The 22067-nt window shown below is 38.8% G+C and overlaps 2 protein-coding genes across 5 annotated transcripts in view; one reads left to right on the forward strand and one right to left on the reverse strand.

Moving 5' to 3' along the window:
- The window catches only part of ZFP91 (ZFP91 zinc finger protein, atypical E3 ubiquitin ligase), a 42791-nt gene extending 33652 nt beyond the window's left edge, over positions 1-9139 (reverse strand). For both annotated transcript variants that reach the window (XM_005577791.5, XM_005577790.5), the window contains exons 1-2: positions 8639-9139; positions 3383-3411 (exon numbers count right to left, since the gene is read on the reverse strand). In XM_005577791.5, coding sequence (XP_005577848.1) covers positions 3383-3411; positions 8639-8988 — 379 coding nt within the window. In that variant the 5' untranslated portion in view covers positions 8989-9139. The remainder of the gene's footprint in view (positions 1-3382; positions 3412-8638) is intronic.
- Positions 9140-10109: 970 nt separating this feature from the next.
- Positions 10110-22067, forward strand: part of LPXN (leupaxin) — a 48819-nt gene continuing 36861 nt past the window's right edge. The window contains exons 1-2 of one of the 3 annotated variants that reach the window (XM_074013554.1): positions 10110-10254; positions 17911-18068. Coding sequence is in view for 1 of the 3 variants with exons in the window: in XM_005577792.4 (XP_005577849.3) it covers positions 12533-12545; positions 17911-18068 (171 nt within the window). In the remaining 2 variants the exon portion in view is untranslated. Of the gene's footprint in view, positions 10255-12448; positions 12546-14670; positions 14796-17910; positions 18069-22067 lie in introns of those variants that run through there. The other 2 variants (XM_005577792.4, XM_074013555.1) reach the window with 2 other exon arrangements.

The following is a 22067-nucleotide window of genomic DNA, read 5'->3' on the forward strand; positions in this document are numbered from 1 at the left end:
TGTCATGAATTTGATGACTGACTTTTTTTTTCCTGACTCCACAAGTCAGAGACACACAGTAACCACTGTCAAACATCACTATTTCATAACAGCACTGAAGAGAGTAAAATGCTTTTGAATAAAAGGTTGAGATTCAGAATTTTACATAATCAAATTTTCAAGCATGCAGTGTTTCCAAGTATGGTTTCTGTAAACTCCAGTTTTACAAAATGTTGTTTAAAAAGGGGGTCTTATAAGTCAAATAGGTTAGGTAATCGCTGCAAAATTTTGGTATTTACACTACACATTACTCAAAAATCGAAGTTTCTGAAAAGTTCTGCAATAAATAACCTATCATTAATAACTCAAGCACTGCCCACATCTACTTGATTCTACAGTGTTTATTATCATTCCATTAACCACTTAAAACATACTTTAATAAACATTAAGGTATTCCAGTCTTCATTTTTATATTTTATCTTGATAGGCAGTTTTAACTATTATTCATCACTAAGGACCTAACAGATGGGAGAAAAAACAATTAGCCTTCAAAACTTATCTAGTTAGAGGTTAGAAAGTGAAATAAATTAAAATGCACACCGGGATAACTAAAAATTACATGTAGGTAAACCATTCTTTTACTTTATAATCATAAGTACAACACTGGTTCTAAACAGAGAAACAATGAAAACATAAAGCCAAGTTAAAAAGGAACTAGGTCTCCATCCCTTAAGATTTCTGCTAACACTCTTGGAAACTCCACAATGATGAAGATAATTCTCTCCCAGCGGTAAACTAAGCTTTCAAGTTTGAAACATTTTATCCTTTTTAACTTCTGTGTGGAATGTTCCTTGTCCAAATTAACTATCTGCATATATTCAGGTGTAATCTCAAGTGTCACCTCCACCAAAAGGTCTTCCCTTATCATTTCATCTAAACTCAGCTTTCCCAACTCCAACTTCACCAAACATTATTACACTGTTTTGACTTCTTGATTTATTTGATTACCAATACAATCCAGTGCCTAGAATAGTGCCAGACACATAGTGGATGCTCAACAATTACTTGTTGAATGAATTAACACTATTTTAGCATAGTAGCTTTCCATTTGTTTTATATACCAATCACAGCTAAAAAAGGGTAGCAAAAACAGGTTTCTTTATTATTTCAGTTTGAAAAAAATGAAAGTAACACTTTGCAACTTAATTTAAAAAACATGGAAAGTTGCCTACTCTGTGTGTGCAATATTGTTTATGTGTATGTCAAAGGTTCTTCTCTTCAACGCAAAGAAGGCATACAATTTCTAGATGGTTTGAGCAAGTAAGAGTAAAAACAATCTTGAAGACATCTTTTCAGCATTAATACAACAGAGGGCCAGTCTTACCTCTAAAAAGTAAAACCTGTTTAAAGTTTTGAAAAACCTTTAACTTCTGATATCAACATGAGTTATTTCAGTTAAAATTTAGCAGACTGAACATAAGGACTATTTCAGAGTAACAGAATAACTGAGAAGTTAAATGACCAGAAGAAAAGTAATTAAGGTGAATTCTAAACATGAAACACAACAGTAAAAAGCGACTACCCAAGCCTCCATTTCTTTATTCATACATCTTGTATGAACGTTATAGTTCTTATATACCTATCTACTGTTCATACAGTTGAACAGCTACCTTAATAGGTAAACTAATAGATATGAAGATTGACATTTGAGAATATCTAGAACCAGGGCCTTTAAACAGTAGATTAAAGTGGGATTGATCTTCGGATCAAATTATCCAGAATGTAGTTTTAATCTCTCCACAGCTGCACAACCACAAAACATGCCAATACGCCAACTTCTAGTTTAAGACATCTACACACGAGGCAGGTGGATCACTTGAGGCCAGCAGTTCGAAACCAGCCTGGCTAAACCCTGTGGCTACTTAACAAACAAAAAAAGTCTACCCAAAGGTCATCTACTTTTCTCTCCAAAAGGGGCTCCAAATTTCCACCTTTCTTCAAGTTCACCTCAAGGCAACCCATAGTGATTTCTCTGGACATGTAAGGTAATTTCAGCTCTGACAAAGGCAGGTTGCTTTTCGTTTTAATCAGAATGCTCTAGACTTGTTACCTGTCTACATTTTCTCCACATCATAAAATCTCCAAATTGATGTCTGAATAAGAAATGTGAGACCTTCCATTTTTGGCAGACATAACTTATTTTCTAAGTAACAACAACAGGAACAAAAAACTTGTTAGACAAAATAATCATGCAAAGGTTTCTACATAAAAAAAAAAATGACAGGTATGAAAAACTTCTGCCTGGTATACTATGAAATATTAGCCTCAGATTCCAAAATTCAGAGAAACAAGAAACCTCAGCATTGAAATCTAATTATTTACAAAGCAGCCACCACCAACTCAAGTTATTGGTTCTTAATTACACTGTCATTCTTCCATATGGCACAAAATCCAGGCTTTAAACTTGCCTTGTATGTTCTCGAAGAATTCTTTATCAAGAACAGAAAAACCTTAAGATTCTCATGTACATGTAATACATACACTGATATATAAAATGCATATACATATATTCTTTTATAGAAATAGAAGCAGGCTATAAGTAGACCTTAAAAACTAATCGACTCTCAGATCCTAGGTGGATTCCAGGAGTTTGGAAAATGGCTGTTAAGACTAGGTCAAGGTCACACACAATAAATTAAATGTGCCTAAAAGTATATTTGTTCCAGTTTTAAGGAGAATGCTGTGTGTTTGAATTTAACATCAAGGAACACAGCCAAAAACTAGAAAAAAAAAAATGAAACGAATAAGCAACTGGTCCAACATGTTAGGGAAATTTTAATAACCTAATCTGTAAAGCCAGAATAAAGTATTTTAAAAGGTATTGAAAAAGTGAACATTAGCTTCCTGTCATAATCCAGGAAAACAGAAAACTATATTTAATACATACATCTGGTGTGCGAACACTCAAATTTAAAGGAAAATGACCTAATATTGACCTAATTTAATTATTCACCAGGCTGAATTCTTTTAACACAAAGCATTCTTCACCCTTTAATTTTAATCTGTATCTCCACTAGCATAAAGATTTTCGCCTTCACTTCATTCTGTATCCTGTGTATCATTCCAGTCTGTTACTTCATTTAAAAATAAAAGGCTAAAAAAATTACTATAAATTACCATCAAACAATTTGATTTGCCATTATTAGGTTTCTAAATAATGCTGAAATACTCTATTATCCAAACCTGCTGTCATCTAAATAGATTCTATTCTAACAACTCCAGTAATTTTTTACCAAATAAAAATTACTTTTAAATGGGGAACAATTTGAATGATGAGGCTTTCTAACAGATTGTAAGATAATCAATGTAATGTACATTAGAGATAAGGATGACCAAGTCTTACCTTTATCAGTTGTTACTTTTTCTATGCATCTGAAAGAAATAAGAATCAAACATTAATGAACAATCTAGCACATTTTCTGAAAATATAAATATTTATCTCTTTCAGGTTCACCTGCAGAGTGATAAAGAAAGCATCTAGACCAGTGTTGTCCAATAGAATCTTCAGCAGTGATGGAAACATATATGCACTGTCCAATATGGCAGTCGCATGTGGCTACTGAGCACTTGAAACATTCAGTAATTGTGAAACTGAATTTTTAACTTTGATTAATGTAAATTTAAATAGCCACATGTGGCTACCACAACTGACAGCATAGAGCTAGAATATCATTCAAAACAGCTGTTTTTAACTAAGATATTGATACAAAGAAAATATTACTCATTTTGTTATATTGTGATTATATAAGAAAATGTTTTCATTTTATATAAATGTACTAACTAGAGATGAAATGAAAATGTTTTGGATGTGTTCTAAAGTACTTCTGCCAAAACAGGGAGGACAGACATAGTAAGCATAGCAAAATCTCAGCGAGGTGATCAATACTGCGGTTTCATTATACTATTTTCCCTATTTTGTGTATATTTAATAATTTTCATAATAAAAACTTAATGAACTGTTAAAAAGACCCAAAATTGTTTGTTAAAACCAAATCAAAATGTACTTGTGAAAAGGCAATAATAGATGGACCTCACAAGTAAATGTAACTTGCTCTTTACAAATTAAAAAGCAACAGTAAAGAACTTAAAAATTGTTACAGCCTGAAGACTTTCTAAAAATCCCAAAAAACACCAAAAATCAGATATATCCCCAGGTTTTTAATTCAGAAAAATTTCTCTCATACATAACTGGTGAGGACAGTATAATGAACTTCCTATACTTACTACTAAAATTTAAAAGTCAACAGGCTCTGAACGTTTATCATATAGATACCACAGAGTATCTCTGAACAGTACAAAGTTTTTTTGTTGTTGCTCCTCCCAAAATACAGTGAAGACTCCCTATATATAGTAAAAACTCTATTATGTTACAACGTTATAAATAAATAAAAACACAAAAATCTATTCTACTTAGAAATAATAGTTATCATTGTTTATTCCATACTTTTTTTAAAAGACTGGTATTATAATTTTATTTTAAATCACATTACCAATGTCCCAATTAACACACCATAACTGCTAATCATCCTATCTTTAAATAAAAACTGTAAAAATAATTGCTAAATTTTTGAGAAATTATATAACAAATTTCCCCAAAAACCTTTAAAGTTGGTTCAATGTTTCTATCATCATATTGATTAAGATCCTGATCACTCAGGATTTCAGTCTCGTACAGCTGAAGGCTTCTCCAAAGAACTGTAAGTTTTTTCAATTCAGAATATTACTTCATCCTCACTATCCATGACCTTTAAAAGGGAAACAGCAAGAAACGTCACCTAAAGGTTTATTACTGTTTTAATTTTACCAAGAAAATACACCAAAAATGGAATTTCATATACCAGAAAATACTTTCCTTAATCGGAATCTGAAGGAAGATATCTAAAAATACTCAGTATTAACTAATATGGTTACTCCACAGTGAAGTTAGAATTTTTAAAAAGTATTTGTCCCTAAAGTTTTGAGTTCTGAAATGTACAGGATAAACAAACGGCTACTATATGTAAGAATGAAAAGAAGCCTTATATATTTTAACCTAGTCTTAATTTGACAATTTCATTCCCTATTAACAGAACACATGGATGAATCAGAAAAAAATCTTAGGCAAAAACTACTATACTAATGCTACTAGATATTTTGTGGAGTGTATTTATTTCAAAAATTAAAGAGAGTATATAAACGTGCACTTGAAATAACTGCAATTTACTGGCTAACATACAGCAAATGATCAGTCTTACTCTTAGTATGGATACATAAACTTTCTTCAAATTTGGTTTATTTTTCCTACTATCTTTCTATGCTTCAATTTATCATGATTCTAGCATTTAACTCTGCGCCTTTCTCTTGAGCACATATAATGAAAAATTTTTATTTCCCCTTAATCCACAAATATTTCCTCTTCCCAATAACTCCTAAATATTTCATTGTGAAAAGAAGTTAAAAACATCAGATGATAAAAACTGTAAGCTAAATATGGAACTATAAAGCTCATCTCACAAATCTATAAAATATCAATTATAAATGAAGCAGATCTAAAGAGGTTAAGTGACTTGCTCAAGGCCACTTACTGCGTAATACAAAGCTGGAACATAAAACTTTCTGACTAAAGTCCAATGCTTTATCCACTCTATTATTTTGTCTTCCAATGGGAACAGAGGTTTCAACTAATCCAAATCTATCTATTTCTTGACCTTTTAAACTATGGTATACTTTACTATCACTTTAATTAAGAGAATCAAATTAGGTTCAACAGCTGTTTACTAAGATTGTATAGAGGGAAATGCTGGGATGTGGAAAAAGGACTAGAGCAAACAAGTAATACAGAATAAACCTTTCTTTTTAAAATTGTCAAAATGTCATTTGGAAAATAGAAATGATTCAAAGTCAAAAGATACTAGACCAGGGTTTGAACTCAAAACCTCTTGAAATATCTTAAAGGATTAAATTATGTAGAAAAAAACTAAGTCTTAAAATGTATTTTATGACTGAAAATCTGTATACCATACACACATGTGACATATCTCCACCAATCAACGCATCTTTCCCTTACACCCCAAGGTCCTTGAAGATGAGGGCCATGTGTCATTTTACTTTCTACCACCTAGTTCAGCATACTACCAGGCCCAGTTACTGATCAAACAAGTTTGCCAAGCTAAAATGCTTTAGCATTCCTTTGATTTCCAGATTATGGAATAAGGTAAAAATGTGTAACAAAAACTCTATTGTGATGAAAATTTGCTTAACCTGATCAAAAACACAGTCAAGAGATAATGTGTGGGCTGAAAGAAGAATACCATTGTCACTACTATCTTTTATTATATTGGATGGCCAGGGGTGGGAGGGTGGCACCAAGAATTCAGACTTATTTCTCCCTCCCCACAAGGAACATTGTGCAGAAAAAAGGAAGGAATTTAATTAAGTCATCTTCATCCATATACAACAGTAACATTTATATGGAATTAAAGCACCACTAGTACTTTGTTGCCAAGAGTTAGGGCAAAAATAAATCATAACAGCAGGTAAAATTACTATTTTAGATAAAAATTGTTTATTTTCCTTCAAAAATTAAACAGCAGGCCGGGCGCAGTGGCTCACGCCTATAATCCTAGCACTTTGGGAGGCTGAGGCGGGTAGACCACCTGAGTTCAAGAGTTGGAGACCAACCTGGCCAACATGGTGAAACCTTGTCTCTACTAAAATTACAAAATTTAGCTGGGATTGGTGGCGGGAGCCTGTAATGCCAGCTACTCGGGATGCTGAGGCAGAAGAATCGCTTGAAGCCAGGAGGCGGAGGTTGCAGTGAGCAGAGATCATCGTGCCACCGCTCCACCCTGGACAACAGAGCAAAAACTCCGTCTCAAAAAAAAAAAAAAAAAAAAAAATCAAACAGCAGGTACCGTTTTAGACATAGTTATCTTAAGAGATATAGGTATATTTAACTTTAACTTTCAAGTGGTAGGTGAGAATAAAAGGAAATTTTTAAAATATTATATTACCTTCTCTACGTATTAAAAAGTGAAAAAATCATATTTTGCATAATTTACATGAAAAACAGCACTACAGACCACTCATGGCTCTACCATCCCACCATTACTGAAAACGGCAACTTGCACTTAGTATTTATTATGTAACAGGCATTCTGTCTAGCGCTTCACATGCTGTATTTAATTCTCACAAACTCAGGTGATAGAGATTACCGTCTATAGGTGAGGAAACTAACGCATGGGTAGGTTAAGGATTTGCCCAAGGAATTCAGATCCAAATGAGGTCAATGATATACATGTATCTTTTCAAATGTATGACATTAAACAATATAGAACTATAAAATTTTTATATGAAATGCATCTACAGCAATTAGAATTCTAATTGCAGCTGAATCTGTAAGTACAGATTTTTGCTGTCGACAGAACTGCAGTTCTTACAATAAATTCTCTAAATTATGTTAACTTAGCTGACATTCAAAAATTTGAAAGCATATCTAATACCACAATATGATTATCTCTGAATTTTATTCCTCTGAGAGGCTTCTAAGGCAAGCATGCCAAGACACAGGCTAAACTTAATTTTGGACAAAGTCTGTTTCAAGTTTTAAATCTATTAGGTCTGCTGTAAGTCAAACCTTGCCACTATCTCTACTGGAGGAAAGGGAACACTTAAAACTGACTCCCCCTCACTTCAATTTTCTCTGTTTTTACTAATTTGTTTTCATTCAAAAGTCAAAGGTCACTAACGATGTTTTCAGTCATGAATTGACTAATGTGATTAATTTCTAGAATTTACAAACTTGTGTGCTTCAGTGTTAACACATGAGTATTATTTTGACGAACAATTTAAAACAATGCTTCTGGCCACCTGTTCATGTTTCCTCTACTACTTCTAGGTAATTCCTCTCAGATGATTCTAATTTTAAGGATGAAGGTCCTACATTTAAAAATATAAAACACAAAAATAAAACATATGCTACTTAGTAAAAACAAACATTAAAGAATGCTCATATAATTTTATATGAAAGACTCCATATTAAAAATCGTAGCAGTGGGTTTTTACCCTGACCATAGTAACTGGCAGATTTCTCAAAAGAATGAGAAGTGGTGTGAAAATTCAGAAAAGTGAAAAAAAAAAAAAAAAAAAGCTACATAAACATACTAGCACAGCTGGCTCTTTAGCTAACGCGAAGAGGGGGGCGAACACATTTATGAAGGCTATAATCGGGCTGTGGATTCCCTAAAGGGCATGTGATGTAATACTGGAGAGTCGCCTAAAGGAAAGGGATAGGTTGACAAAGGGGGTGCGGATGCCAGAGAGAGGGATGAGCCTGCGGGTGGCAGGGAGGAGGTGGATCACTAGCTAGTGCAGGGGTGTGTCAAAAGATGATTTCGGGGAGTGGGAAAGTAGCCCGACAGGCGAGGGTACGAGAGAGAAGGGAGGGTGGCGCAGACAGGAGGCAGGGAGGCTCCCGGGGAAACGGTGTGACATCTGGCGTGCGGAGCCGGCAGGGGGCAGAGCAAGCAGGATGTCACGTGGAGCAGGCGCTACGGGAGCCGAGAGGGTTGCGTACGGACAGAGGGGGGTCTTTCCCACCGCCTGAAAGACTGTTACTCACAGGAGTCGCGGACTCTTCTTGCCCTGAACTGGAGACGGGGACTTCGCGGCCTGGGGCTGCTGCCCGGGGACGTCGGGAGGCCTGGCGCTGGGGCTGCTCCTCCGCCGGCGGGGATACTCGGCCTTCCTCCGGCGGGACACAGCTGCAGCGGCGGCGGCGGCGGCGGCCGCAGCGGCCCGGCCACGATCCCGACCTCCCCTCAGCACGCGGCTGCTAGTGGTCCCTGCAGGCGCCGCCGCGGCCGCCTCAGGGGGCCGTTGTTGGGGCTCCTCCGGAGCCGCCTTGGCCGCCTCTCCCCCTTCCTGGTCCTGCTGCTCCGGGGGTCTCGGCTCTTCCGTCTCCCCCGGCATCGGGGCTTGTCCGTCCCCCACCCCCTAGTCCCAGGCGGCGGAGGCGGAGGCGGCGGCCTCGGCGCTGCTCCCCCCGCCCCCTCGCCTCCAGAAGCCTGCGGCTCACTCTCACCCTGCGCTCCTCTTTCCCCCCTCCCCTCCGCCCGGCTCCGAGGGCGCCCCCCCCACCCCCTGCCACTCAAGGTTTGCTACCGCTGGCGGCGCGCGCGCGCCCGCCACAGACGCTCAGCGGGCCAATCGGAGAGGAGGACAGTCTTCCTCACCCCGCCCCTCGCGGTCTTACACGCAGCGACGTTCCAGGTTCCCTCCCCCACCCCTTCCTTCAGCCAATCAGGAAACGACTAAAAGGGAGCGCGCGAGGTTTCCTTCCCCGCGCACCCGTTCTCACCGTTAAACGGCTGTCTCGCGACAATCCCAAAGTGACCTTTTCCCCCCCTCCAGAGTTCAATGCGCGCTAGGGGCAGTACGAAGGGGCAGGTCTCGCGAGGGAGGCGGGTGAAAAGAAATCGCACCTCTTTCCCCGCTTCACGCGCACCCTAGACTGGCTGCGCGCGCACCTGCCTCCCTAAGGAGCCACTGATGCCGCAAGGGCTCTTTCTATTCTTCTTTAGGCCGCAGAGGTAGCCTGGGCGTTCTTCCTCCTCCACCCTACCCCACTTTCCTGTCTTTGGCCTTTCTGTCCCCAGCGCCGCCAGATCTTGCGCGGAGAAGGGGGTAGTATTTTGAGCTGTCGCTTCTCCTTTAAGAAAAAAAGCCCCGTCGGTTGCCGGATGAAAGTCTCTGAAAAAATGGCGGCGGCAAAACGGAGGCGGGGTTGTGGGTCAACGAGGGCCCGCCTCCTGGCGCATGTGCACCGTTAACTTAACCAAGGGCATTCTGGGAGATGAAGTCTTATTTCGCCTAGGCTTTAGAAAAAATAGATGGGAAACCAGAGACAGAGAGGATGCTGGGAGGTTCTGACTGATTCACGACGGGAAAGGTAGTTTACTTTCCGCAGCCTAGCTTTTACTTTTTTTTCGGGAGGCAGTGTTTCCGGGTTAGGTCGGGAAACGCGTGCCGTACATCCGGGCTCAAACGTTGAGCCAATTGCTGGTCTGATGGGAGGGTTTTTCCTATTTTTTGTTACTTTTTATCTGGGCGTTGGCGTACCTTTCTCGGGGTGTCTGCGTAATTGCCCCGACTTACCTTGGTTTGGTCAGATGACACCTCCTCTGGAACTGGCTAGCCAGCGTTCATGTCTACATTATTGATCTCGTCTTCCCCTGTGTGAGTCACTCACCTGTGAGCTCCTAGAGGTCAGGGAATGAATGTGGTTCCGTGGGGTCATCTGGCCCTCGGAACGCTAGTACAAGGCCCACTCCTCAGTTGGCTCTTAATAAAATCTGTGAAACGAATTATAAAGTTGTTTTCTACTAGACCTTGTTGGGACACCAAGAAGCCTTCGTCGGTGGCTTAACTTGGCTGCGGTGCCCAACCTGGAGGAAAGCGAAAGGGTTGTTAGCGTGACCAGACTCTGGTGACCTACACTGAGAAGCTGAAGGGTCTCTTAAGCTCTGCGGCCGGAAGCCATGTGCTTCTGCGGTTTATACAATAGCAGCTTTATCAGAAGTTACTTTTCTGCACACTAGCGTGTGACGTTAATTTGTCTTCCTGATTCATCAAAGGGAGTTTCCGTTGCAGTTGGTGATGCCGTGGGCCTCTCGCATTTCTTTTTTCCTTTCATCCATAACAATCAAGGAACGATTTGCAAGAACACCCTTTACCCCTGGAAAATAAAGCATCCAGGGCTAAAAGCCCCAGAAGAAAGAAGCTGGAAACAAGATCTGGGGATTCAATTTTAAATTTCACATTAATCATTCAGTTAAACTGTAGACAAGTGCTGAAGTACATTTTTCCTTCCAGTACTTTGACTCAGATACCACTTCATATTAGACAAATGTTTTATGTTCTCTACTGAGTATTTTACATTTTCATAGGGCTAATGTCATTTTCAGTTGTAACAATCGATTGGCATAGTGTCAATGGAAATTTTTTCAGATTGAGTTTGCAGTGAGCAGACTTTTGGAAGGAACAGTGCTGACATCCAATGGATGCTCAAAGTAATACAGAGGAGAAATCTTTCAAAAAAAATGTACAGACAGTGGAATGAAGAATGAATTGTTCCTTTAAAAAAAAAAAAAAAAAAGCCATGTGGGCTGGATGTGGTAGTCCACCCCCGGAATCCCAGCGCTTTTGGATGCCAAAGTGGGAGGATCCCTTGAGCCCACAACTTCCAGACCAGCCTGGGCAACATAGGGAGACCACCCTCTACACAAAAAATAAAAAACAAAAATAAATAAAAATAAAGTTTTTAAGCCAACTTGGTGGCGTGATGGCATGCACCTCTGGTCCTAGCTACTCCCGAAACTGAGAAGGGCAGATCGCCTGAGTCCAGGAGTTCCAGTTGGAGGTTACACTGAGCTATGCTAGTACCATTGCACACCAGCCTGGGTGACAGAGAGCTTGTCTCTTAAAAAATTAAAAAGACTACTGTGTTGTAGAGGAAAGATCGCAGACTTTGAAGTCTTCTATTATAGTAAGTAGCAAAGCTACCAATTAATTATAGCAAGTTGCTATTCCATGAACCTATTTCACCATTGGTAAAAAGGGAGGGGGAAATCTACTTCACAGGGCCATAATTGCAGTTCCTTACATATTGCCTTTTTATAGTAGGCCTTTTGTAAATGTTTCATTCAAGGTGAATAAATCACAGTGGTTAAAAAAAGTGAAGAGTTAACCTCAGTGTCACTTTCCAGAGAAATTGCTATAGGCAGTGTATCTAGACAGGGATTATGCTTAACTGAGATGCACACAGTTTAACATCCGGTGTCAAACCTCGCTTCCTTCTTTGTGACCCCCCTATAGGTGTTTGCTTTTTGGACCACTAAGTAAGCCAGGCCCTGAGAATCCAAGCATGAATCCACTTCTGCCCTACTTTTAAGGATTTATAATCCATGCAGGAAAGCAGATAAGCATAATTTCTGAATAAATAAAGACAACAAAATGAAATGGATGCTGGTCAACTCTGATGGAAATTTTAAGAAAGAGACTATGCCTCTGTGGTTCCCCAGCTTCACAGAAAGAAAAAAAAAAGAAAGGTAGATGCTCAGTTAGAGTGGGGTACCTACACTTGGAAAAAACGCAAGTGTAAGTCTGCCATTCCCGTGAATCCAAGATGAATCCTGGCACAGAGTAGGTCCTCAGTTTTTGCAAAATTAATTTTGAATCTTTATCACCCTGGCCAATGCACTACCATAACTCAAATCTCACTATCTACCTTTCTATGTCAATTCCATTTTTAAAACTGTATAACCTATAGAGAAAAAAAAAAAAAAAAGCTCACCAAATCAAAAGAGAGGAAGTGCTAAGCAAATACAGGAACCAAAAAGGGTTATAGAGGCTGCCTTATGCTGTCTCATCCAGTTCCTTTGCGGTCCTCTTCTTCAGCACATGCCAAAGCTGTTCCTCACAGCCTGTGAGACAAGAGCATCTTGGATGTAGGACAATGGAAGAATTAGGTGAGTGAGGAGCTTCTTGGAGGAGAAACTCTGAGGGAGTGAAGACTTGGCTGCCATCTCCGTGTGTGGTGGGGTATACTGGTTAGACTGAGGGTAGTAATGGAAGATTTTATTTTCACTTCTCTCCTGTCCTCAGCCCTGCCAAGAGTGAAGCATGAGGAACTATGATTGTTTTGGGGAACTATGGGCTCACTGTTTGCAGTGGCAAAATAGATGGAGAGTTTGGTGCTAACCGCAAATACTTTTGGCAAATACTTTTGGACTGGATTGTGATTGAAATTGCTGTTTTATTATGGGCATTTTGCCCTTTGGAGTTCACTGGAGATCATAGGATGGCCACATAGCAAGACAATGCAGAGATGTGATTTGAGGAGGAAAAGAAAGAGCAAAAAAGGAGTTGGGGTGTTATGAGGAAGAAAAAATGGACTAAAAGTATAGGGATGAGGGATCTGTAGAGGTTGGAAAAAGGACAGAGTGGTTTCATTTGTTCCATGTTTTAGTCTTAAATCAAGAAGGCATAGCACTCTAACTCTAGTGATGTTGTTGCTAAGCTTTTTATTCAGAAGAATTCTGAAGGAAGAGATTATTATGGCCTGAAAATATGACACCTCCTTCCACTCCAAGGCAATTAAAACCAGCAGTGGAACTATTAGCCACATTATCCAGAGAGATCCTGGATTTCAAACCTTTGGAGTAATGTAAAGTTTGTCATTCTTGGGACTCATTCCATAGCCTTTGCCAACACTGTTGCCAGCATCTAACTAACATTGAGTCACTCAACTTTACCCAATTTCCAAGCTGTATTAATTCCACAGTGTCCTGGTTTGGGGTGTGGTTGGGGATGGGATATGTCAAAAGTGCAAAAAACAACAACAAAAAATATCTTGCACATTGTTACATTGTCTTAAAAAAATGGCGTGTGATTTCAAAGCTGGAGAAACAGGAAAAGTAAAGGGCAAATTACCAGGAGGCAAGAGATGTCAATGAAGTGAAAAAGGTAGTGTTTAATAACTATCAAACTGCTTTGGCGGTAAAGTCTATTTTGATACTGGGCCAGACTCTTTTTTGGACTTCCGGTAGAATCCAAATTCTTATCCTGCGTAAGTGCTGGAAGAACGTGAATTTCTGCTTGAGTTCCACTAGGGCTAGGGCCTTTTTCCTTTTTCGTTTTTTTCTTTCTTTTTTTTTTTTTTTTTTTTTTTGGCGGGGAGGACACCGAATGGCTTTCATGGCAAATAATTCAAAAGGAAACTAATACTTATTTAGTGAGTCAAGCAAAAACTAGACATTTTTACATATGTTAATGATTTTAGTGTCTGCAGCAACCCTCTGAAATAGGTATTATCCACGTCTTTTTCAGATGAGAAAACTAAGAAAAAGAAAATAACTTTTTCAATGTCATTGTCGGGAACACCTGACACCAAAACTAAGCAACAAGGTGCTCTCCTATTTTAGAAGTTTGTTGGTTCTGGTGTTCTGGCCAATGAAGTAACCCAGATTTAACAGAAATTTATGTTGTTTTGCATTTCCTGAGCAGGCTAGATGTTAGGTAAATCTTGTCCTGGAATACAGAAAGTACCAAGTAGCCTGGAAGCTAGCATTTGTGCAGATTATCCAGTTGGCTACATCTCCACAGGCTGTTGATGGCTACACTTCAACAGTTTCTTCAAATTGTCATCAGCCCAGTAACTACCCTTGAGACTTGGTGTGGATCTTTCTTCCTGCTGGCAGAGAAATTGCATCGAGGACAGGTTGGCTCAAGTGAGCAAATATTTCCTGTCTGCAGTAGTGCCTCAGAGGCTATCAGCTTGTATCCACCCAGAAGGTTTTACCTAAACCCTCATTACATAGGCATTAGGCATGATAAAGAGGAACCAGGAGCAGATTCTGCCTCCGAATGAAATCCATGCAACCCATAGAGACTCCCAAGAGACCTCACTTTATTCCTTTCATGTTAATATTGATATTATTTCATCTCCACAGTAAAAGACTACAGAGAAGAATTATAGAGTCTTCAGTCTTGTACCCACTTCCCCCGCCCCCACCCTCCAGGAATCCCATATTTGTCATACTGAAATTAGTCATCTTCAAATTACAAAATCTGGCAAAAGGCATAATAACCTCCGAGTGTTGGCGATATGCAGACTCATGAAACAGGAAGCGAAAAGCCTATAACTCATGACCCAGAAAGAAGAGTTTTGATAACTTTGGTTAGCTGGTGCTTCTGAGGGCAACTTCCTGCTCTTAGTGGTATGTTTTCCTCTCTCTTATAATCTTTATTTTAATTTTGAGCTCAGGAGGATCTTTAGCTTCTAGTTAGAGCAAAGCTTAGAAAATTGAAAAGAAAGAGGTTCTAGCTTAATTGAAAGATGCAGAACAAAAATTCAAAATTCTCAAATTTGGTGTGGGGTCTGGCTAATAAAAATCTGAGGCAAAAAGTTTTCTTTCTCTTTCTACCTTAGTTATCCTTTCTTCTGACTCTTTTTTTTTTTTTTTTTTTTTTTTTTTTTTTTGAGATGGAGTTTTGCTCTTGTTGCCCAGGCTGGAGTAAAATGGCACGGTCTCGGCTCACCGCAACCTCCACTTCCCAGGTTCAAAATATTCGCCTGCCTCAGCCTTCCTGAGTAGCTGGGATTACAGGCATGTGCCACCTTGCCTGGCTAATTTTGTGTTTTTAGTAGAGACCAGATTTCTCCATGTTGGTCAGGCTGGTCTTGAACTCCTCACCTCAGGCGATCTGCCCGCCTTGGCCTCCCAAAGTGCTGGAATTGCAGGCGTGAGCCACTGCTCCCAGCCTATTTGTACTTCTTTTTAAAAACCTTCTATTATAAAGACATTTAAATATGCAAAGGTAAAGAAAATAGTTTAATGAATTCTGATATACCCATCAACCAGTTTAAACAGTTTTTCTTTTTTTTTTTTTTTTTTTTTTTTGAGACGGAGTCTCGCTCTACCGCCCAAGCTGGAGTGCAGTGGCCGGATCTCAGTTCACTGCAAGCTCCGCCTCCCGGGTTCACACCATTCTCCTGCCTCAGCCTCCCGAGTAGTTGGGACTACAGGCGCCTGCCACCGCGCCCGGCTAGTTTTTTTTGTATTTTTTAGTAGAGACGGGGTTTCACCGTGTTAGCCAGGATGGTCTCGATCTCCTGACCTCGTGATCCGCCCGTCTCGGCCTCCCAAAGTGCTGGGATTACAGGCTTGAGCCACCGCGCCCGGCCTAAACAGTTTTTCATCAGTCTTATTTCATATATAGGCCCACCCATTCCTTTCACCGTTATAATTATGTTAAAACAATATCAGATGTCATTTTATCTGTAAATATTTTAGCACTAACCTCTAAAATAAATAAATATGTTTATACATATAACTGTAATGCCATTGCCATAACCACAACAGCCTTAATAGTAATTCCTTAATATTGTGAAATACCATTATCACACCTAAAAACTTAACAGAATTACTTAATATTATCACATATCATTATTACACTTAAACAGTACTTACTTGATATTGTTTAATGTCCAGTCAGTGTTCAATAGTCTTGATTGTTTCATTTTTAAGTAGATTTAACGATCCAAATAAAATTCATACACTGAAATTAATTATAAGTCTCTCGACTTTTTAATGCTATAGGTTCCCCCTCATCTCTTTTTTCCCGTTACAGTTATTCATTTGCCCTAAAGTTTAGTTCAGTTTGCTTATCTCTAAAATGGTACATAAAAGTCAACATTTTTGAGAAATGAATGATTATGAAAGCTCTGTAGATTTCATTTGTTTAAAAAAAAAAAAGGATTAGATCTCTTCTAATGCCATTAAGAAATATTCATTCCTCCAAAATCTAAAATAAATGAAAAATCTGGGTTTTTTTAAATGACCTGTGAAGTTTATTTTCCTTATGTGAGAACTTCAGATGTAGACAGGTCCTTAGATATAATATAATTCTGTGTTTAAAGTTGGAAAACTATAACGTGTGGTAAGAAATCTGCTAGAGATCCACTAATGGGTATTGAGCCATAATTTGAAAAATACTGTTCTAATCCAATTGCCTTGTTATGTAGATGAGGAAACTGCATCAGAGAAGGACATGACATGCTCAAGATAACCCAGGAATACGTCTAAGACAGGAGACTGGAACTTCTAACTTTCAGTTACTGCAGGGGCTAGGGATCAGATAGCCCAGATTCAAGTCCTGGTTCTGCACTCATGAGCTTAAGCAAATTATTTTTGTCTCTTTCTTGTGATCTACCAAATAAAGACAATAATATCATCTGCCTCAAAGTGTTAGGATGAGTAAATGAAATGTGTACACTCCTGAGCACAGTGCCTGGCATGTGTTACTTTTTATTATTATTTGTTTCATTATAACAGATAGGTACTAGTAAAAAAAAAAAAAAAAAAAAAAAAAAAAAAAAAAAAAAAACTACGAGAGTAACAAATCCCAACTATTTAAATTGCAACATCTTACTTGATTTTGTAATATCTCAATTTTCTCCCCATTTTTTCTCTCCACACCCTAAAAGACAGAATACTTATACCTTGCTTTGAGAATTTTGTTATGTGCTCAGGATAATTGTTAAGATTTAAGAAAAAATATCATTAGGATTAAGAATAAGTGTTATTTCCCTTGTATGTTTTGAAAAATGATGATATAATTGCTTGTATTTTTCTGATGGAAAAAAGCATTTAGGATTTTTTTCTTTCTTTTGTCTTTTTTTGTCTGTTTTTTTTTTCTTCTTCTTCTTTTTTGGAGACAATGTATCACTCCTTTGGCCCAGGCTGCTGAAGTGTGGTGGTGTGATCTTGACTCAACGCAGGCTCACCTAGGCTCAGGTGATCCTCCCACCTCAGCCTCCCGAGTAGCTGGGACCACAGGTGCACGCCACCATGCTGGGCTGACTTTTTCATATTTTAATACAGACTGGATTATGCTATGTTCTGGAACTCCTGGGCTCAAGGGATTCTCCACCTCAGCCTTCCAAAGTGCTGAGATTACGGGCATGAGCCACTATACCCAGCCCAGTTTTATTTTTTCTAATTAGGGATATTTGTGGGCAGTCTACCCTAAATGAATGATGAAAATTAATACCTGTAGTATAAAAAATCAAATTATAGCATGAGACTCTGAAATTGAATGCAACCGTAGAAAATAAGAAAAAAACCACAATTTATGGAGGCATTAAACATTTCTTGATAGAATTCACCACATTCTTGAAGTGAAATAAGGAATAAGGGAAAGTATTTGAAAATAGCCATAACTGAAGAAAAGAAGGAGATGAATGTGGGCACCGTGAAGATACTTAAGGAGAAAATGACTTTAGAGACTTAAATATTCTCTGTCATGATTCTCTTACTTCTTATGGTGTAGATGCCTTATTGGAGGAACTGGAACGCTCCACCCTTCAGGACAGTGATGAATATTCCAACCCAGCTCCTCTTCCCCTGGATCAGCACTCCAGAAAGGAGAGTAACCTTGACGAGACTTCAGAGATCCTTTCTGTTCAGGATAACACAAGTCCCTTGCCGGTAACTTTTCATTTATTATAGTCCTTAAATATGGATGTTTGAATGCATTTCTTAAAATTAATTGTATCCCACATAAAATGATATGAAAGAAGAATAATATATCCAAGAAAGAGAAAAAATAATGCCTCAATGTTCATCTAAAGATGTTTTTGGAAAGAGGAGGAGAATTGAGAAAATCATCACAGAGGAATGAGTTTGAGCTTTTGAGAACTAATTTTTTTTTTTTTTTTTTGAGACAGTCACACTCCATCTCGAAAGCTGGAGTGCAGTGGCATGATCTTGGCTCACTGTAACCTTCACCTCCCAGGTTCAAGTGATTCTCCTGCTTCAGCCTCCCAAGTAGCTAGGATTACAGGCATGCACCACCACGCCTGGCTAATTTTTGTATTTTTAGTAGAGATGGGTTTCGTCGTGTTGGCCAGGCTGGTCTCGAACTCCTGACCTGAAGTGATCTGCCCGCCTCGGCCTCCCAAAGTGCTGGGATTACAGGCATGAGCCATCGTGCCCGGCCAAGAACTAAATTTTTTCTAATGAGCGCATGGTGACAGGCAGAGTATTGTCTGATTCACTGGGGATATTCTGTTACTGTGGGGTCATCAGAGATGCATGTTGCTGTTTGACTGGAATGGTACTCAGGCCAGAGATCACCGAGGAAGGCCAGGTGGCAGCTTAGACAAGTCTTCTCAGGGTGACTTTTTAGGGTCACCACTTCCCAGGTCTTATTTTCTGCTGAATAGATTAGGAAATTCAATTATTAGTTTACACGGAGATGATGAAGCTCTAGGGAACCAACTGAAGCTAACCAAACTGACAAGTGATTATATATATATATTTTAAAAACCTAGGGCAGGTGCAGTGGCTCAGGCCTGTAATTTCAGCAGCTTGGAAGGCTGAGGCGGGAGGATCACTTGAGGCTGGGAATTTGAGACCAGCCTGGGCCATATGGTGAGACCCCCATCTCTACGAAAAATTAAAAAATGAGCAGGGTGTGGTGACACGTGCTTGTGGTCCCCGCCACTCGGGTGGCTGAAACAGGAGGATCGCTTAAGCCCAGGTGGTCGAGGCTGCAGTGAGCTATGATTGCACCACTCCATCCCAGCCTGGGTGACAGAATGAGAGCTTGTCTCAAAAAACAAACAAAAAACAAAAACACAGAACTTAGAAATCAAATTTATTAATTTATGGTTACAGTTAAAGCAGTCAAGCAAAGCAGCTGTATTTACTCATATATGCATTCTCTTCCTATGGATAAGTCTATATGGACGTACGTTATAATTAAAAGGTTGCTTGATGAGAATGGAATTAGTGTAAGATGAATTAAGTAGATGCTCTTCATAGCTGGTAATTTTGTACTATGATGTGTTGATTCGTCATTGTTCCCTATATGAAATAACCAGAAGCACAGACCTGAAATTTGAGCTCAGGGGTGGTTTACCCCCTAACTATTCTTTTCTCCAAACACATACACAGTTTTAAGGATATGAATTTGTCTCTCTACTAGGGAACCATTGTCTTTGTTCTCAATGTTAGATTATAGCTGTAGGCTCCTAAGTGGTCTCCTGCCCTTTCCCCCGCTACAGTCTGTTCTCAAGCAGCCAGGGTCACCTTTAAAAACTAAAGTCAGACCCAGTCATTCTTCTACTCAAAACCCCACAATGACTCCCTATCTCATTTGGAGTAAAAGCCATAGTCTTACGTCGATCTTTCTGGGGTGACCATAAATCCTGGTTTACCTGAGACAGTCCTGGGTTTATGCTTGTTTTTGTCACATCCTATTAACTTTACTTTTTACCCCAGATTTGCAATTTTATTTAAAGTTTTCTTATCACTATTTGCATTAAGTAAGCCAGTATGGCTTAACAGACCTCCTTCCAGCTTCTTCCATGGTCTCCTCTAGCAGTGTATAGAACACATATTCAGTGAACAGTGCTCTTTTTTTTTTTTTTTCCCTGAGATGGAGTCTCTTTCTGTCGCCCAGGCTGGAGTGCAGTGGCGCAATCTTGGCTCACTGTCATTGCTGCCTCCCAGGTTCAAGTGTTTCTCCTGCCTCAGCCTCCTGAGTATCTGGGACTACAGGCATGCACCACCATGCCCAGCTAATTTTTGTATTTTTATTAGAGACAGTGTTTCACCATGTTGACTAGGCTGGTGTTAAACTCTTGACCCCAGGTGATTTGCCTGCCTCAGCTTCCCAAAGTGCTGAGATTACAAGCATGAGCCATTGTGCCCAGCCAAATTCTGATTTAATTTTGGTTGAATGCAAAAGATGGCTAGTGATAACTTGTCTTTTTTCTTGATTCCGTTCAGATGAAACCTAGCTAGCATCAACCGTTCAAGAATTATATGCAGGTGCTGGCTGTTAAAGCTAAGAGCTCAAGCACAAGTAGTCAGAGGTAGCTAACTCTTCTGATCTTCGGTGGTAGCAGAAACATTTCTGAGGCTTTTCCCCCTGCTGGCCACTTGGCAAACCACCACTCGTGCCCTCCCATGGTCGTGTGGTGGGTGGCCTGTGAGATGCATGGAACCTCCTCAGAGTCAGTAGAAAATGGGAGAAATTGTGGCTTAATGTCATACAAATTTTAGGAAATAGAGGCTAAGTAATTTTGCCATAGAGTATAGTGTAACCTAATTGTTTTATTAAAGCAGTTTTGTTATTATTTGTATATGTGAAGCTCTATTTGTTTCATTATATGATAATGCCATTTTCATTTTACAATTTTACAATAAACCCTTTCAGCAGTTAGCTGAAAACAAAACCAAAACAAAACGCACATGTTTAATTGTCTCAAGAAAGCTGATAACGAATATGCAACATGTGGAAAATATTTGTCAATATTTACCATGCACCATACAGGCTCACTATCCCTTTGAAAACCAGAAGGTACAAATATGGTGAAGAAGCTTTGGCATCTATTTCCAAAGTTAATAATTTAAGAAGAACATGCCTTAAAATGACTTCAACATGGCAGCTGCTGGAGGCCTATGTATATATCATTGTGAAGCACACTTTCGCATTAGTATCAAATAATTCACAAATTAATTTTGCTCATCTTCAATTCCACATTTTCTTGTCCTTGTAAGTAAGCTGGTAATAATTAATGAGTGATTTTCCTTTGCAAACCTTCAAATAATGTTTTTTATAATAGTGTCATTAAAGGTCTCAGTTCAAAAATGTATTAATTCCGAAATGTTTCAATTTTGTTTTTTATCTAATTCAAATAATCAAAATAAAATATGTGAGAATTTATTTCCTAGTCAAAAAGTGAAACATCTGACATTGTTAATGCCACTGTAAATTTAGTTGTAAAGCTCACCATTGAAGATAAACTGTTGTTTTGTTGTAAGAATAGGAATACAAATGTTAATAGAGCATGCATTGCGATAAAATATTCTTACCAAGTTAACAAGCTATGGAGCAGAAATGTACTTGGAATTGGTTGTAATGTGCACAAAATTTGTGACTGCATTCAAACAAGCTGCGGTATTCTGTCAGTCAAAATAGAAACTAAAATTGTCAAAATTTATAAATATAAATAAATACACACACACAGATTATATAACTGATCTACAAAACTTTTCTGACAGAAGCTGATATCAAATACTACCATGCAAGGAAACATTTCAGAATTACTATATGTATATTCCTGTCTGTGTTGCATGTCGTCAATTGGATTTCGGGAATGCCTGAGCCTTTGAAAAACCACTTTGTAAAGCAACCCAAATTTAGATTGCATTATGTTCAAGACCAGTTGAAAATTTATGATCGATTACTCAATGAATGTAGCATGGAAATTCAGCCTTTGAAGCTTTTAGCAAGTTACAATTATGTAAAATAAGGCTTGCAAAGGAAGAAGCTCAGATTTCCCCCTACAAAAGCCAAAAAGGAATTGAACAAATCAAAAGATGAAAGCAGATATGGTTTAATTATCTAATTTGACAATTGTGCTTCAGAAAAATCTTTGATGTATTTTGAGTTCTAATTTTATCTGCATAAATTTT

The sequence above is a fragment of the Macaca fascicularis genome, chromosome 14 (assembly GCF_037993035.2).
Source record: "Macaca fascicularis isolate 582-1 chromosome 14, T2T-MFA8v1.1".
Lineage (NCBI taxonomy): Eukaryota > Metazoa > Chordata > Mammalia > Primates > Cercopithecidae > Macaca > Macaca fascicularis.